At 33.3% G+C, this 17,397-nt stretch overlaps 2 protein-coding genes across 15 annotated transcripts in view; one reads left to right on the top strand and one right to left on the bottom strand.

Moving 5' to 3' along the window:
- The window catches only part of LOC102528082 (sodium channel protein type 2 subunit alpha), a 272,534-nt gene that overhangs the window by 202,278 nt on the left and 52,859 nt on the right, over positions 1-17,397 (bottom strand). The gene's annotated exons all lie outside the window — the stretch shown is intronic.
- Positions 1-17,397, top strand: part of LOC102526612 (sodium channel protein type 3 subunit alpha) — an 80,328-nt gene that overhangs the window by 20,640 nt on the left and 42,291 nt on the right. For 5 of the 14 annotated variants that reach the window (XM_072961085.1, XM_072961078.1, XM_072961080.1 and 2 more), the window contains exons 10-13: positions 4,498-4,788; positions 10,213-10,560; positions 11,564-11,696; positions 13,033-13,271. In XM_072961085.1, the coding sequence (XP_072817186.1) occupies positions 4,498-4,788; positions 10,213-10,560; positions 11,564-11,696; positions 13,033-13,271 (1,011 nt within the window). Of the gene's footprint in view, positions 1-2,084; positions 2,095-4,497; positions 4,789-10,212; positions 10,594-11,563; positions 11,697-13,032; positions 13,272-17,397 lie in introns of all 14 variants that reach the window. The other 9 variants (XM_072961088.1, XM_072961076.1, XM_072961086.1 and 6 more) reach the window with 7 other exon arrangements.

Raw genomic sequence — 17,397 nt, 5'->3', positions numbered from 1 at the left:
TTTGTATTTCTATAAAAATTCTTGATCCTTATTAGGAAACATAGTTTCATTACTCATAAACAGTTTGATCCTTTTCCATCTTTAAACCTTTGAAGATTTGATAGGTAGAACCAGAGCAGCCTTTAGTCTAAGGCTAATTATTCCCTGCTACTGAGTGAAGATCCTTCTGAAAACTCTCCGATGACCCATTCGTATAATGTCTTCAAAATCACTGTTACATGTATTTAGTCTGTTTTACTGGTTGTTTCAGGAGGAAAATCAGATCTGATCCATTACTATATCCTGACCGGAAGCAGAAGTCCAAATAACTCTTGTGCATGGTGATTTTCTTTTCAGATGGATGTTTCCAAATATTTGAAGCATTATTTGAATGACAGTATATCCTTGGAATTTGTAGGTTGAAAATTTAAGTTTTTAATAAATCTGAGTTTGAAGATGCAAATCATATAGCATTAGATCCTTTCTATTGAGGCTTTTGTGTGTGTGTGAGATGGATTTGACAATGAATTCCTTAGCTGGTTACCCAGCCCAACCATATACTTAACATTTGCTGAACATGCTGGTTCTGCTATTTTCATCTTACCATTGGGTACAGAGCAATATCATGGTTATAGTTTATTGATTTTATAAGAAAAGCTATAAACAAATTTGGTGATACTTGAAAATCTCATAATGTATACTTCATGCTTGCCAGAAATTTCTACTGTATTTCAAGTATTTGAGTTTATCCCAGATCACTACAAATAAAATACATTTATAAGATAATGAGATAAGATAGCTATTTACAGGGCAAAGAATTTCTTCATTTCAAAGCTTAAAATAAATGTTATAGGAAATAATATATACATAAATATAGATAGATAGTGTATAGTTGTATTTTAAAGAATTGGATTATTTTTTTATCATTTATAAAAACAGAGAAAGCAATGTGCTTGAAAATACTAAGCAGACACACAGTATAAGAGTAAGAATGTATTCTGAAATCCAGCCACTTTAGGGTAAAATATGGCATCAGTTAAAAGAATATGTTTTAAATGTAGCAGTGTAAGTGCACTATGTCTAACAGAAGTTTAAAGAACCTAGTTATCTATATCCTAATTAGGTCAGCTAAAAAAATGTCAATTCTTTTCATTAAAAAGTCAGTTATTAGATTCTAGTGATCAAATCATGATTTGACTCAGCTTTCGCTTCATACCTACAAAAATTTAAACTGATACCAGGGTAACTTATCCCAGTGTTTTAATATTGACTGGGATGGCACAGAACTAAGCTAGCTATTTTAACTCCTTATTGACAATGCAGGTAACAATGGCCAGTAAACAGCCAATGTTGAAGGCGAGGAGGGAGCTGAAGGCAAAGAGAGAGGGAGACTTAGTCCACCCATAAGACCATTGGTGCTCCTGTAATGTGAGTCTTCCTAACCACCTGTGACTCTTCAAAAGCTACTATCTAGCTAATGACTTCATGAAGCCCAGCATCATTTCCATTTTTATTGAATATCTGCTGAGGGACCCTCTAGTGCTAGTCATTATTCAGACATGAAAAAAATGTCATATTCAAGCTCTTTTGACTCACAAACCAAGTGTAACTTTAAAAGATGAAGAAAGAAAACAACAAAGAAAGTTTTGTCCTATATCATCATAACTGTGTTTGGCATTTAATATGTGATCTTTAAATGTCTAATAGTGTCCAGCATAGCATATTCCACAGCAGTGTATATTGGTCTGATAGGAAAAATTTAGGAGTAAGCTTTGGAACAAAATTAGAAATAGTGGCATTCAAGAGATCCAATATAATTAGGGGTAGAATTGTAATAAGTATAGTTAATGTCTTGTGATTTTAAAATGGAATTTTAAAACTGGATTTCATGTTTACAATGAAGTATAATCACACAGTCATATGGTTTTATTTTTTTAAGGACACACAGAGACAGTAAGTCTATGATAGAGCCTATTTTAAATCACACAGAAATGTTACAAGAAAAAGAAGATGTTACTCCCTGTGGAAATATTAAGTACATATTTGTTATCTGTTACAAGAGAAATTCAGCAAGCCTGTTGTGAAAGTAACAGTATTAGTCTAAGCAAGCAGGACGTTGTCCACGTCACAGTGCTGGGTATAAACAGGTACACAGACATGGGAGGTGACAGGAAACATCTGCCTTTGAGAGAACTGGCAAATCCCTGGAAGTGGAACAAATGACAGATTTGACGAGTGACACAGAAAATGTGTTGTGTCGGGAGGTTACCGTTGTTGCTTTAGAAATCTGTTTTGGCTTTGAGTTATTCAAACTGTTACCCAGAATAAGTAGGGAAATCATGTCTTATGCAAAACAAATTCCGGAAGTGATTTAAATGAACATGAGTTTCAGAATTATGGCAAGGGAATATTACTACCACTTCCACTTCCTTTGTTTCTAACGACAAATAAGTCAATAAATGATTAGCACTGTGTGTTGTATTTCTGCCTATACAAAGTGGAAAGGAGGATTAAGAACTTTATTTAGATAAAAAAGAATATATGTATACATTCATTCTTTCAAGGAGTGGTGTATATTATGTATATCCTACTTATCAAGCACTATGCAACTATATTTAACTTGGTACAAATTAGTATTTCATTTATCTACCTTATTTACACATAATATTATTAAACTTATTCATATTTATAAAGGGCCCTTAATATTTCTCATCTTTCATTACTGATGATATTAAAAGTGATGATAAGTGATGATCCAGAATTCAATTTAAAAATTGGGTTATCTGATTATATGTAATTCTATAAATATCTAATTTCTGAATTAATGTTTCATTTTAAATGTTGAGCATTGTCTTTTATCAAGTCTTAGATCTGGTTTTCCATAGTATTCAATATAAACAAATATTTGTGTTACATTTCATGTGTTGCTTAGCCCAACACATATACTTAGTACTATATGTAATACTATGGTTCCCATCCCTGGGGTCATTTTAATCCCAGAGAATTTGTATCATAGCACCTTTAGTTTTAAACCTTTTTTAAAAAAAAATTAGTTGAGATGAGATTCAGAAGTGGAAGCTACTTAGGAGGGTTTGCTTCTCCTCAAGAAGGAGGAAACATAAAGTATAACATGTTGTCAAAGCATTAAATATAGGTTTTATCTTCTTTCCTAAAATATGTTTCTATTATACAGACCATTCTGACACATAGTTTAATGTTGAAAAGTCAAGCCCAAGTATGTCTTGATCTTCCCCCTCTCCTGCCCCAGTGTCTGAGACAACTGACAGCCTGATGACTCTTTTCACCTTTATTCACGAAACATTTACGAAGCCTTTTTTATGTCAGGTGACATAGTAGGCAATGTGCACACAGATACATATACAGACACAAATGACAAAATTCCTATCTAGCTTATAGTCTAGTAGAGAAGATAAAATAAAATGGTAGCTAAATTTGAGTTGTTTGTATTTAGTAATCATGTATGTAAAGAGTTGAACCAATATCCTCATAATTTAATCATTTCTACTTCCATTATTATGTTTATAAACAGGAATATACTTAGTGAGAACTCAGCTTTGAGTTTCATATCTTCTCCAGTAATGGTAGATCATTTCCAGTCTAAAAATACTATTCATATAAATGAAAATACAAAACATCTGGCATGCCATGTTTCACCTCAGAGCTTCTGTGTTTCTTTAGTAGGTACAGAAATTCAAAATGCTTAAGTATACTTAGTGCTGAAAAATGGAAACAAAATATTTGAAGAAGTACTCATAATCCCTTGAATGATTATTTCATGCACTTATTAATATGTTAATCATTTGTTGTTATTTATAATAATAAATACTATATAAACATTTAAAAATTTCAAACTAAAAGTATTATGTATAAATTAATCATGTTAATCTCTGGGATTAATATGATCCCAGGAATGGGAACTATAGGACTGAGTATGATTCAAATGAAGGATAGGGTAAACTAGCCAATACATTCCTACTATCTCCATCTAGAGGTAAAATAGTAGACACTTTAAATGCTTTGAGTTCCCTCAAAAAAGAAAAGAAAAAGTCTTTTGCCCTAGATTTAGAGGGAAAAAATACCACTTAGTTGTCACAATTACAAGTGGGAGGAACAAACCTATGGATGGAATTGGAATAGTAATCAGACCAGCAACCACCACTAAGAGAACATTTGCTTTTAAAGTGTAGAAGATATTTTTAAGAGAGTAACTGTTCCTTGAAATGAAGCTAATCTCAACAGTTTTTTAAAACTTTAAAAAAGATTCCTCAGAAGATGTGCCAAACCAGAATTTTCTAATCTTAATGCATAAACTAACACTTTGCTTTATACTGTTTAAAGTTGGTCATTATTAAGTAAACTCTCTTGTAGTAAAACACAACAAAATGACCAGAAGACATTTTCACATATAGTTAATAGTCTCAAATGGCAACATGTGTACCAGAGCCAACTGTTTTGAAAGTTCTGTGTCCTAAATAGTGCCTGGTTTTGTTTGAACAGGCAGTTGCAGCAGCATCAGCTGCTTCAAGAGATTTCAGTGGAATAGGTGGGTTAGGAGAGCTGTTGGAAAGTTCTTCAGAAGCATCCAAATTAAGCTCCAAGAGTGCTAAAGAATGGAGGAACCGAAGAAAGAAAAGAAGACAGAGGGAGCATCTGGAAGGAAACAACAAAGGACAGGGAAACAGGTTCCCCAAATCTGAATCTGAGGACAGTGTCAAAAGAAGCAGCTTCCTTTTCTCTATGGATGGAAACCGACTGACTAGTGACAAGAAATTCTACTCCCCTCATCAGGTATGGTTTTTCTAATTGCTTCAGTTTTTCATTGCTATATTTTGGTATATTTCTGTAATATCTGATTTAAATGAGGGACAGGGAACCAACTTTTAATATGGTTATTTAAATTCATATCAAAAATTATCTTTAAAAGGAACTTTTATTAAATCATTAATAACCTTTACTTTAAAGTAATCAGCGTTAAACATTGCACTAGTTTGAGACAACCTTTCTTAATCTGCTTTTTTGGGGGGTGGGGGAGTGGGGTAAAACCTATCAGACTTTTCTCTTCAGTGAGATGTTTTATAATCTCTTATTTACCGTTTCCATTTTGAGACCTCAAATGAACTTTCTTTGCATATAGGTTTCTGCCTTTATTATCTGAGGTTGTGACTGCAAGAATTTTGAAAAGAAATGTCTTTGAATTTTTCTTTTATCTTTTGATATGAGAACTGTACTGTCATGAGTTTCCATTATACTGATATGCTGTCATGCCATGATACATTAGAATGAAGTTATGACCTAAATGCTCTTGAAGAGAACTAAATTAAAAGCAGTCTATTTTCGCTCTAATTTAATGCCAAATACACAATTCTTCAGAATATTTTCCAGTCAAGGAAGGAAAACAGTTTCAACTCTTTGTTTATAAGCTTTATCAGTTGCATAATGAAAAGTAAATAGTTATAATCAATGATAAGCACAGTTATGGCTTTGAACTCTATTTGGGTCTATTAGAATTTCATGTGCTGTGAATTATTAACTCTTCTAATTATATTAATCTAGGTCAGAATTATGCTGTAAAGATAATGCTTTGAGGGACATGCTATATAATTAAGTTAAAGCCCAAAAAAACACCAACTGTACATCAGTCAAGGGGTATAATATACTTCTTATAAAGATCAAAAAATTTGGAATAATAGAGTGATAAGCATGCAATTCACTATGGTGTTTAGCTCTTCGTTGGGAGGAGAAGGCATATGTTAGGTATAAGTAGATGTTTATTTTATAATTTATATTGAATATGGAAGTATGAATTTTAAAAAGAAATAAACTCTATATTAATAACATAACTTGAATTCTCATGTTAGGACAAAATAGATATGAACACAGAAAAATTTATAAGATTAAAACCATTTTCCTACAGAAAATGCCAATATCAAGAGATTCAACTATTATCTTGCATAGTACAAATATAAAGTATGGTACTGAATATAATGCAATTGGGACTAACTTGAAGCTCAATAGGGAAAATTAGTTTCTCAAATTAGATTTTTTTGACTTGAACTTCACTCGATATTTTAACATTATTAAGACAATTAGGGTCATTAGGATTAGGAATATTTGACACTATAGCATGATGATTGATGTCACAAAAGTTTGTTCTTATCTCAACTCCAAAGTAGTTCCATGACCTTGTTCGAGCCATTTCTACTTTGTAAGATTTCTGTAAAATGGGGTAATAATGTCTACCTTAAAGAGCTGTGGATTCTTAAAGAGATCTATGTATTAAGTAAAATACAAAAACTTTCTGTGACAAAGAGTGGAGCTCTTATTAAGTTAAAATGGATGATTGAATTCCAAATGAGAGAAACTAAAAACGTCTGAGTAGTTTGAGTTCTCACAAATGTATACACTTAGTAGCGATATTTACATGAACGTATTTAGGTGTTTTTGAAAATAGTATTATTTCCATTATTGTGTCATCATAATGCTCAAAGAAAAACTTGTGGATTAGTTCACTCTGCCAATCAACAAATATTTATTAATCATCTACTGCATAGAAGAAATAGTTCTAGAAAAAAATCTCAATGAAGAAAAATATACAATTCTCTTATTTCATGATACTTTAAAGGAGGAGACAGACAATAAATAAATAACTTATAGAATATGTCAGAAAGTGATAAGTGCTATGGGGAAAAAAATAAGCAGGAAAGGAGATTAGGAGCACTAACCAGAGGTAAAAATTTTAAAGAGTGTCTTGAGTGGCCCTCACTGTAAAGGAGACATTTCAGCAAAGATTTAGACGAGGCAAGGGAAGAAGCTATCTTAACGAAGAGCATTTCAGGCTCACTGAAGAGCAAGTGTAAGGCCTTCAGCCTGGAATGCTTAAGAAGCAGCAGGGAGGCCTGTGTTAAGTGAACCGCAGAGAGGCAAGAGCAAAATGAAGTTAGCTGACAGCCAGAGTTTAAATACTAAAAACAGGATCAGTATACACATATGTTATATGTAGTTCATTTTATATTTGTAGATACAGAGATAGCAGGATAGGTAGATAGGTAAGTAGGTAAGTAGGTAGAGAGAAAGAGAAAGATTGACAGATAAACTAGATAGATAGTAGATTTTCAAAAGTAAAAGGAATAGCCTATTAGCATTGATATTTACATATCTCAATAAAGACAGGCAGACAGCATTAACACAACTCACAGGCAAGAAGTTTACAATTTCTGATTGTATAAACAAAAAAGGACTCTCTGAAAGGTAAGAGAATCTGTGGACGTGGTGGGGATAGGAAGCATAAGATGGGCATCGCATAATATTCAAAACAAATACATCTTCTAAAAATGTCAAGGCCAAGAAGCCATAAATTATGGGTATCCTGTCCTCTACTAACATGAACTTTAGATGTTATTTTACATTTATTACACTACTTTATTTTAAATAGATAATATATGTCCACAGTACAATATGAAAAAGTACTTAAAGATGTACAGTGGAAAGTGAATCCCCCATAAAGATTTTATCTAGATTGTTTGGACACAAAGAGACAATGTATTTTAAACCAGAAGCTTTGTAGCTAGGACCAAGCATAGTTGTTGACTTATTGAAAACATTGATAAGTTACATACATTAAACTTATGCTATTATTTCCAACAAATACTCACTTTACATGCTTGAACTAGAACATTTTCAAATTCCCTGCATCGTCTTCCATTTTGATTTCTCAATCCACTTCAAGTTCAGTCCCTACATGTAGCATTGTGTCTTACATTCCTAAATTCTTCTATTTTCCCTTTTGTTACTAAAAATTAAGAAAAAGAGTTCAGATTTACCTTCTTGAAACAAGGCAAAAAAGAAAAAAAAAGATACCTGGAATTCATGTTTTGGCATGTCAGAGGCAAAGAAAGATGGCCTTTTGGTCCTTAAAACATAAAAGCTTATTTTCCTTAGAGGAAAGGCTGTCAGAGCTGTGGGTATTCCCTCCACTCTGCTGCATCTTCTAGTGTGTTATTTTTGGTTTATTTTCTCTCAATACTATTTTTGCTATCTTCTTTTTTAGTCTCTGTTGCCTTGAAAGCTATGCTCACACCCATTATTATACTTTCCAAAGAGTGAATAGAAGTTTCAAATAAGCTCAAGGATCTGGAACGTCTTTAAAAACACCCCAACATAAAAACATGCAAATTAAAGGCATGTACCAGACACATTATGGATGTACACACATGCCACATACTCTCAACCAATATTGTGTAGATAGATTTTCAGTTTCTAAAGACAGTATCCTAACACAGGTATATTAAGTTGCTTACATTAAACTATTCTAGGAATTAATATAAAACAAAATTAGTTCTCCTCTGAGTGTTAAGATGAGGTCCACTTGCATTAAAATTACCTGGAATCTGTGTTGAATATTCAGATTCCAGAGTCCTCCACCCTGCTTACTAAATCCCAATTCCAAAAATCTGGGACCTAAAAATACGCACTAAAGTCTCAAAACATGAGACTGAACATACCAATATTATACTGATAATTTAAATTGAGACCGAGGAGACTGAAAACAATACGATTCTTTATAATGAAGGTTGAATGTCTTCACAATGTCTAATTTCTTGATCACTTTGATGACTGGAAAATTAGTCTAACTACTGTGTAACATTGGGTAGACAAACCTACTGCATGAACTGAGTGTCACACAGACACAGTCTCAGGCTGGATAAGCTGGGCAGTTCAGTAATTCCTGTGAATATTTCTAACCAAATCCAAAGCAACAGCACATTTCTCAATGAATAATATCCTTTGAGAACATCACTGAGGCAGAGGGCAACAAAGATTATTCTAGTGCTTTGCAGTCTGGAAAAAGCCACAAAAATAAAGCTAAAAATGGGGCATAAGAAAGTCAACATGACCTATTAGGCAGAGGGACCAAAAATAAATTTGAGGGAGTCTGCCTTTCCTGTTTTTTTTCCCACTAAAATTATTTTCTTTAGTTTTATATTGAAGCTTGGAGGAAGAAAGGGAAGGCCGAGGCATGTTTACTGCTGGCATATAGATTTGTATGCATATGTATGTGTATATATGCAGATACATTACCCTGGCTGTGCAGAGAGGTAGAACAGGCCATGAGAGAGGAAGTAAGCAGGGGATACAGGGAATGTCATTGCTAATGAGAAGGGGAGTAAACAAAGGTTCTGCAGGTGAATAGAGATGTTTTTGAAAATTATCACCAAGGCTAGAATAAACACAGAATTATTTGGTGCTGCTAATTTAAAATCCGTTCAAAAAGTGAAAGAAGGGACTGCATGCTAAATCCTCATTTTCCAGTAGCAGAAGCTGTTTACTTGGTTTATTCATTAGTGTATGTAAATTTTAAAGTTTTTGAATCATCCAGTTTTTTCAATAAAATTAAAGTGAGAGCAGAAGAATAAGCTGTCTTCCACATCACTCTTATTGGTAAAGTCATGTATAAATCATCTTACTTTTTTAAGCGAGTGTTAAATTTTAAACAAGAATAGTAATTTACATAGCAGTCTAAGAATTCTCTCTGTTGTGTTTGCTATGACATATATTCTCTCAAACAAGGTGAATCATTAGTAGCCATTTGGGAAACTGTTAGCAAATTTAGAACACAGCATCATAGTTAAATTTCATGGCTTATTATGCCCATGTGGATAGAGACAAGCAGGTCCAGAAAAAAACAGTACTTTCCTTTTAGAATTCAGAAACAGAGAATGGAGAGAGAATGGTTTTGTTTTTAAATCATTATCCCGAAGTGAAATATTGGTACAAATATTTTAAATTTAAGTTAGTAGTCTCACTTGAACCAAAACTTATTTTCCACATTGCATGCCTTTTCAGATCATAGTATTTAGGAGTGAAAGCCACCTACAAAAAGAATCATTTGACCTCTCCAGCATCAGGTTCTGCACTTCTAACATTATGATAACAAAATCTACCTCACAGAACTAAAGATTAAATACAGTGGTAGTACACTTAGTAAATTTCATATCAGGATTCTTAGTCAGAAAAACACTCTTTTATGTTTAAATTTGCATTGTGGTTTTTAATAAAAATATCAAAACATACATGTTCTCTATAAACTTGATTACCTGTGTTTAAGAGCAAGACTATTCTAACCCAAAAGCAAATAGATTCTGCAATATTAAGACTTTTACTAAATAGTTGTGTCCCCCATCCCCATTCTTTCCTTCCTTGCTCTCTCCTCAGTCTCTGTTAAGTATCCGTGGCTCCCTGTTTTCCCCACGACGCAATAGCAAAACAAGCATTTTCAGCTTCAGAGGTCGGGTAAAGGATATTGGTTCTGAAAACGACTTTGCTGATGATGAACACAGTACATTTGAAGACAGCGAGAGCAGGAGAGACTCACTGTTTGTGCCACACAGACATGGAGAGCGACGCAACAGTAACGTTAGTCAGGCCAGTATGTCATCCAGGATGGTGCCAGGGCTTCCAGCAAATGGGAAGATGCACAGCACTGTGGATTGCAATGGTGTGGTTTCCTTGGTGGGTGGACCATCAGCTCTAACCTCACCTACTGGACAACTTCTGCCAGAGGTGATAATAGATAATAAATTAGCTACTAATAACATTCTACACCAATTTGAAATCATCAAGGCCTGGGCGATTTAGCCTCTTATATCATCCTATTTCCCCAAAATGAAAGTCCTTAAAAACAATATACTATTGAATGGAAAACAACAGAATCTTTAGAACCAATTTATTGCTTGGGACCATTAACTTTCAAATGCTTTAGGTTAAAAGAGCCCAGTTTTTAGAGTCTGGGGTGAAACTTGTATTTGCAAATTCAGTAGACCTATCAACAGAAAATTATGGACACTACAACCAAATTGCTATTATAGATGTATGTTCACTCAGAATTGTATAATTATATATTCATATTCCGAAGATTTCATATGCTTAAAACTATATATTGTAATGACCAATATATTGATAATGGGCAGTTTTCATACAACTGTCAGTATTACAGTGACTCTAAAATGTTTTGATTTCTTACAGGATAGCATATAGAAATAATTAAAGAAATCTCAGGAAAGCACACACATTTCATTGTACATCTGTGTTTGTGCATGGAAAATAATTGGCCCATATATGTCAATATTTTCAATATAGCCTCAAAGAAAATAATTCAGCCTTGAGACTATATAATACTATTAATTGCTTTGGGGGAAGATTGATTATTAATCATTGAGATAAGTTAAAAATACTTTGCATTTGAATGAAATAAAACAATGTATGACTTTAGCATGTTTATGAAAATTTTCCCTGAAAACTTGAACAGGTAAATTAAAATATTTCTGCAAATAATTGCCCTATACAATTGCATTGAACTGGTGAATTTTCGTTTTAATTCTTTAGAGTATCACCTGTGATTTTTTTTAAAGCATTTATAACTTAATAATAAATTCAGTATTTTATTATTACTTGAAAATTGTTACTTGGAAAAATTGCACGTAGCATGATTTTCCAAAGAAATGCTATGTAATGTTGTATTATTCATTGAAAAGGGTGGTTTGAGCCATCAGTATTTGGTTTGCAGGGCACCACCACTGAAACAGAAGTCAAAAAGAGAAGACTAAGTTCTTATCAGATTTCAATGGAGATGCTAGAGGATTCCTCTGGAAGGCAAAGAGCCGTGAGCATAGCCAGCATCCTGACTAACACAATGGAGGGTAAGAAGGCCATGGGATAGTCAGCTTCCTATGATGATTATATACTTTGTGGAACTATTCCTTCTTCCCAAAGAATTACCAAAGTCAGTTACCCAAGATTAGAACTGTATAATAGACCTAAGTAGATGATGTATGGAATGCATTATCATCACATTGATTATAGAAACCAATATTGTCCTAATTTCTTTTTGAGTCCATTCTCAATATCAATCTGCAGGTTTTTATCTGCAGAGTAATATTTCACCACTTGATATCTCATCAGTGAGGATTTATCCTTATATTATATTATCCTAAAGCAATTAAACATTTTCTTTTCTTAAGTTTTGTTGTGTAGAAGCACAAGGAAACATCTCTTTCAAGCTTTAATCTGTTCTCCAGGCATGGAGGTGGTGATAGGTTGGGAGGCATATGAATGTGTTGGAGAAATCAAAACCTGTGCTCTACTGCAACAAGGACCCTAAAAAAAATCTTCCCTCCATCTTCCACATACACAGAAACCATTACATTCCTCCAAAGGACAGTTCACACAACTGCTTGTAGATTTTGACACACAGGAATGGGCAGCAACTGTTACTCCCTTGTTCATTCATTAATTAAGTCCCCACTTCTTCAAAGTTTGGAGGAATGTTATACCAGCATTGCAATTTGATAAATCAATTATAAATCATTTCTAACATTAGTTCTTTGGAACACTTCAATTACATTTTGTATTTTATCCTGTTGGTGTACTGGATATCCAGTTACATAATAATTACTTTATAACAGGCTTCACCCATTAAATTACTAATATCTTTTTTATATGTTAGGCATAAAATTCTTAAAGATATGAGTAAGCATGAATAACAGAACTAGATTTAGGTCGAATATATACTGAGATGAAGGACACACTAGATTCTTGTGTGCAAGATCAATGTATATGTGGAGAAAGGGAGAGGAAAGAATGCATCACACATTAATAAGGATCACAGCTTTAGACAGGTTTCTTAAAAAGATGATTTCAAAAGAAATAATAATTGATACATTTAATAATTCTGTAAAGCTTACTTTAAAATTCTGTTTTGATAAAGAAAATATAGCAATTTAATGACCAATTAGCTAGATATTAGGTAATGAAGTTAGTTTGAGGCAAAATTTTAAATTCAAAGTATTTATTTTCTGCTTGATTAAAGGAGAAAGAAGTTTATTTACTTGATGTTTTTATGAATATTTTGTGAAAATATTTAATAAAATTTCCATCCCCAAGTAGAAGCATCAATTTTATCAAATAATGTATAATGTAAACAACAAATAATTTGTTTTTGTTATTTACTACTCTTACTCTTTATTGCTCCCCCAGAACTTGAAGAATCTAGGCAGAAATGTCCACCATGCTGGTACAGATTTGCTAATATGTTCTTGATCTGGGACTGCTGTGACACATGGTTAAAAGTAAAGCATCTTGTGAATTTAATTGTTATGGATCCATTTGTTGACCTGGCCATCACCATCTGCATTGTCTTAAATACCCTATTCATGGCCATGGAGCACTACCCAATGACTGATCAATTCAGTAGTGTGTTGACTGTAGGAAACCTGGTGAGTTCATTTGAAGTTTTCTTATTTCTTTTGTCAGAGATGGGACAGATAGACCAAAGAAGAAATCCATCTGTGCTGTGTGGAACCCCCAAATTATACCCTCTTTCTTCATAAGAAGAAATATTTAAAGGATTATTATAGAGAATCTCAGTGATAAGTTCTAGAATTCAACTGGTATGAATGCTAATTGTTGAAACCAACACCCGTGCTGATTGATCATGGTGTCTTAAACTTTGTAAACTTGTTAAAATTTTTATTGTAATTCTTGCTGGAAATATAGGTTCAGAGAAACCATGAGATCTAATTCTAGCTCTACAAGCATGCAGTTTTAACAAAGAAAACACACAGCTTCTGAAGAAATCATGTCTTTTGAAGGGTATACACAAAGACTGATTTCTGTACAAAAGAGGGCATAGTATTGAACTGCCTAATCAAATGCTTCAGTAGAATTCACACAAGAGAATAAATAGGGGGTAAAAATGTATTTGTAATTTAGCCACATTTTTACTTCAAATAACTTGAGCAGACATCTATGTATGTGTATGCTGACATGTTTATTTCCTAAGTCTATATGAAGAAATTGAAATGGATGAACAAGTAAGAAAAGAATTTATGTAGTTTATTAATCAAGACTTTCCTTTTTGGCACAAGGCAGAAAAGAACTCAAACTCAAACAGAACTAGCTTAAGAGGAAAATAAAAGACTGACTCATGGAATGGAAAGAAAAAGATGAACTACCATATGAAGAGTAATTTTCCAATTGGGCTTCAGGAAATGCTTTAACCAAGGGCTCGGATGTAGCACAAACATTCACTGCATCTTTTATTTGTAGGTCAGGAAACATGCTCAGCCATAGCTCACTGGTTTTAAATTTTGTAACCTCTGCACTAGAAAAAGACTCGATCGCTTTTTCAGTTCCAGTTCAAAAACTCTCAGGAAGGACTCTATTTGGCATATATAGCTTGATGCTTGCTCATCTCTGGTTTAATCAACATTGGCAGAGGGTGGAGTCATGTGAAAATGGCAAACTTGAGGAATTATACACATAGAGGAGCAAGTCCTAACAGAAAAAGAAAAGAGAATACTGGGCAAACAATTGCATAAATGTCTACCCCTATAAATGACTTCCACTTCGCTCCATTATTTGACTCAGTAGAACACCCACCAGATTCTTGAGATTTTATTCATTTTTTGGCACCTATGATACTGATTCTTTTTTTTTTCCATTTGTTCCTTGATCTTTCCAATTACTCCATCTCTGCCTCCTTTTCTGGACTTTTCTTCTTTTGCCTATTAAGATTATGTTTTTCACTCAATATTTCTATGTAGTTCAACAACTCTAGGAATTATCTACTCTTATGGTATAAGCTGTGTTCCATTCATGTATTTCTAACTGTTACACATCATTGCTCCAGGATAACTTTAAACACAGTATGTCACATCTGAAAGATTACCTTTCTCATGGTTTATTAAAAGTCCTAAAAAATCTCAGTTCAGTCTTGTTACCTCCAGTAGTAGCTTTCTAGCTTCAAAGAGCCTTCTAGCTTCAAAGATAGAAATTCTATAGCCATTTGATTTGCTTTCCCTTTATTTCTTATGTACAATTTTACACGAAGACCCATTATTTCTTTTTTCCAGGTATCAATTTTTTAATCCTATTACTATTAAAATTATATTTTTAGTACTCTGCACTCAGTATGCCTTCACCTTGCTAAAGTATCTATTGTCTATATTTGTGGTTCAGCACTCTTATCTGGTTTTCAAGACTCCCCATCTGATTCCATCCCTCCTATACCATCTTATTTTCCATTGTTTCCTAATCAGCCACCACTAGTCGCATCAGAACAGCCTTTTCACTGTACCACACAAATGTTTATATGTTTATATATGGGAAAATGTTTTCTACATTCAGATTTAAAGTGTTCTGGCTCAGATCACTCCATCTCAATTCTTCATACTCTTCAAGGTCTAATTCCAGCCTCATCTCCTCTAATATGGTACTCAGTCCATACTGAACACCCTTTTCTTAACTCCTAATGCATTTGTGAATAAAACATCATTGAATATTAAATATTGTCTTATTGTATCATAATTCTTGTTTTTCAAATCAACCATAAATTACTCCATAGCAGAGATCATATCCCATTTTTCTTTTGTATCTCCCATAGTGTTTACATGGTTGTAGCCCAATAAATAACCATCCGGTTGTTTCTAACCCAAAGGGCTGCATCATGTAGCATGTTTTCACGAAAGAACATGGGCTTTGAATTCAGGTGGAACTAGGTTTGACCTTATTGCCAGTGCTTACTAATAATGTAGCATCTGGATAAGTCTGATAAAAAATCTGAGTCTTTGTTTTCTATTATTGAAACGGATATAATAATACTCATCTCCTAGAGTTGTTGTGAAGGTCTAATGAGGTAATATGAAAACACTTAGCACTGTGCCTGGCATCTAGCATGTGCTCAATAAATAATTTCCTTCCTCTTATATATGCTATTAACCTTTCTTTGAAATACTGGCGGAAAATAGTTCTGCTCTAACTGTTGTATTTTTTCCAGGATATTGGACAGTGAAGGAAGTTAAATAGTTTGGAAGAATTTTTGGAAATTTGTCAAAGTGAAGCAGGAAATTGAGGTTTTATAGAATTTCAAAGTTTAAGCAATTGAGTATGGTAGCACAGAATAAGAGAGTTTAGATTATAGGATGATCAAATGGAAAAACACTAGACTAAAGCACTAAATCTGGGTCCAAGTCCAGTTGTCCATGTCTGGGTGATCTTGAAAAAGTCACAGATCTTCTTTTCTCAAGAGTATGATGTGTTGGACTAGATGATTTCATGGCCCTCCCACTTCTAAAATTCTATAACTTTGAGTAGCAATGGAGATAATGAGGTAGGGAAGTGGTGTGAAAGACTGATCACTGATAGATTGTTTGTTATAGAACAATGAGGTAAGTAGTATTGGGGAAACAAGACTCATCAAGACAAAGAGCATAGATGACAGAGTTGACTTGCGTTAACTATTTCTAACCATAAGAATAGGAGAATGTGTAAACTGGCTGTTTCTGTTGACTAAAAGCTCATTATTAGCAGTAGTGATAATGTTCTATATGTGTAAGGCATCTCATAGTTTCTTATATCTTATTTTATACCCATAACAAGCTTTATAATATTTATACATGAAAAATAATATATATACATATACACAGAGAGAGAATATATTCCTTATAAAATACTATAAAGAATTCCTATAAGGTACACAGCTGACTTTGAATTTATATTATACACCATGGATGGATGTTGCATTGCATATTTCGTGGGGAGTTTATAGTTTGCTCATTAAAATAAATTTAAATTTTCTGTGGACTAGTTTATTACTGCTCACATGATTGCATATTGCCTTATAAATAAGGACATCGAGGTTTTGGTTAAACTGATAACAAAAGAATGTACCATAAAAGAGTTATGGAACTTTCAGTCATTACTTAGATCAGAGTACCCTTATGTACCTGTTTCTGGAGCATATAAAATTATATCACTTCCCTGTTGATTAGATTGATCAAATTTGAGTATTGAGAACTCAAATCTCTGTTGAGTTTTTTGAAGATGCTCTGTTTTGTTTTGTTTAATTTTGCTTTAACCGTTATAAAATCCATGCACCCACCATAGGGATTCTGGAAGCAAGAAATCTTCCATCAGTCATAGTAGGTTAGATAATATCTTCATCATACAAATATTTCCAACTAACTTGCAATTTTTTCTTCAGGAAATATCGATAGAGATTTGTAGCTCCTACACTGATTACTTTCCTCATTATAACTCTTGTAACCAGTAATTAAAGATTCATGATATCCCTTTATTCTGGTAGACCCAGAGGGAAACTTAGAAAAGGACATGTTCTAAGGATGCTACCGGCTATTTGCAAATAAAAGCCTAAAGAAACACAATTAGCAAAATTATTTTAATTAAATGGTGTGGTGTAGGATATGAACTCAAAATCTTAGGAAAGGGACATGATAACTCCTTGAAAGAAAAAAAAATGGCTCTTGTTTATTGAAAGATAAAACACTTGGGAACCAAATCCAATAACTCATCTAAGAGGCCTCTTGCACCAATGAAAGAGTG

The sequence above is a fragment of the Vicugna pacos genome, chromosome 5, assembly GCF_048564905.1.
Source record: "Vicugna pacos chromosome 5, VicPac4, whole genome shotgun sequence".
Classification (NCBI taxonomy): domain Eukaryota; kingdom Metazoa; phylum Chordata; class Mammalia; order Artiodactyla; family Camelidae; genus Vicugna; species Vicugna pacos.
Note: the sequence above shows the minus strand (reverse complement) of the source record. Positions and strands in the feature narration are given on the sequence as shown.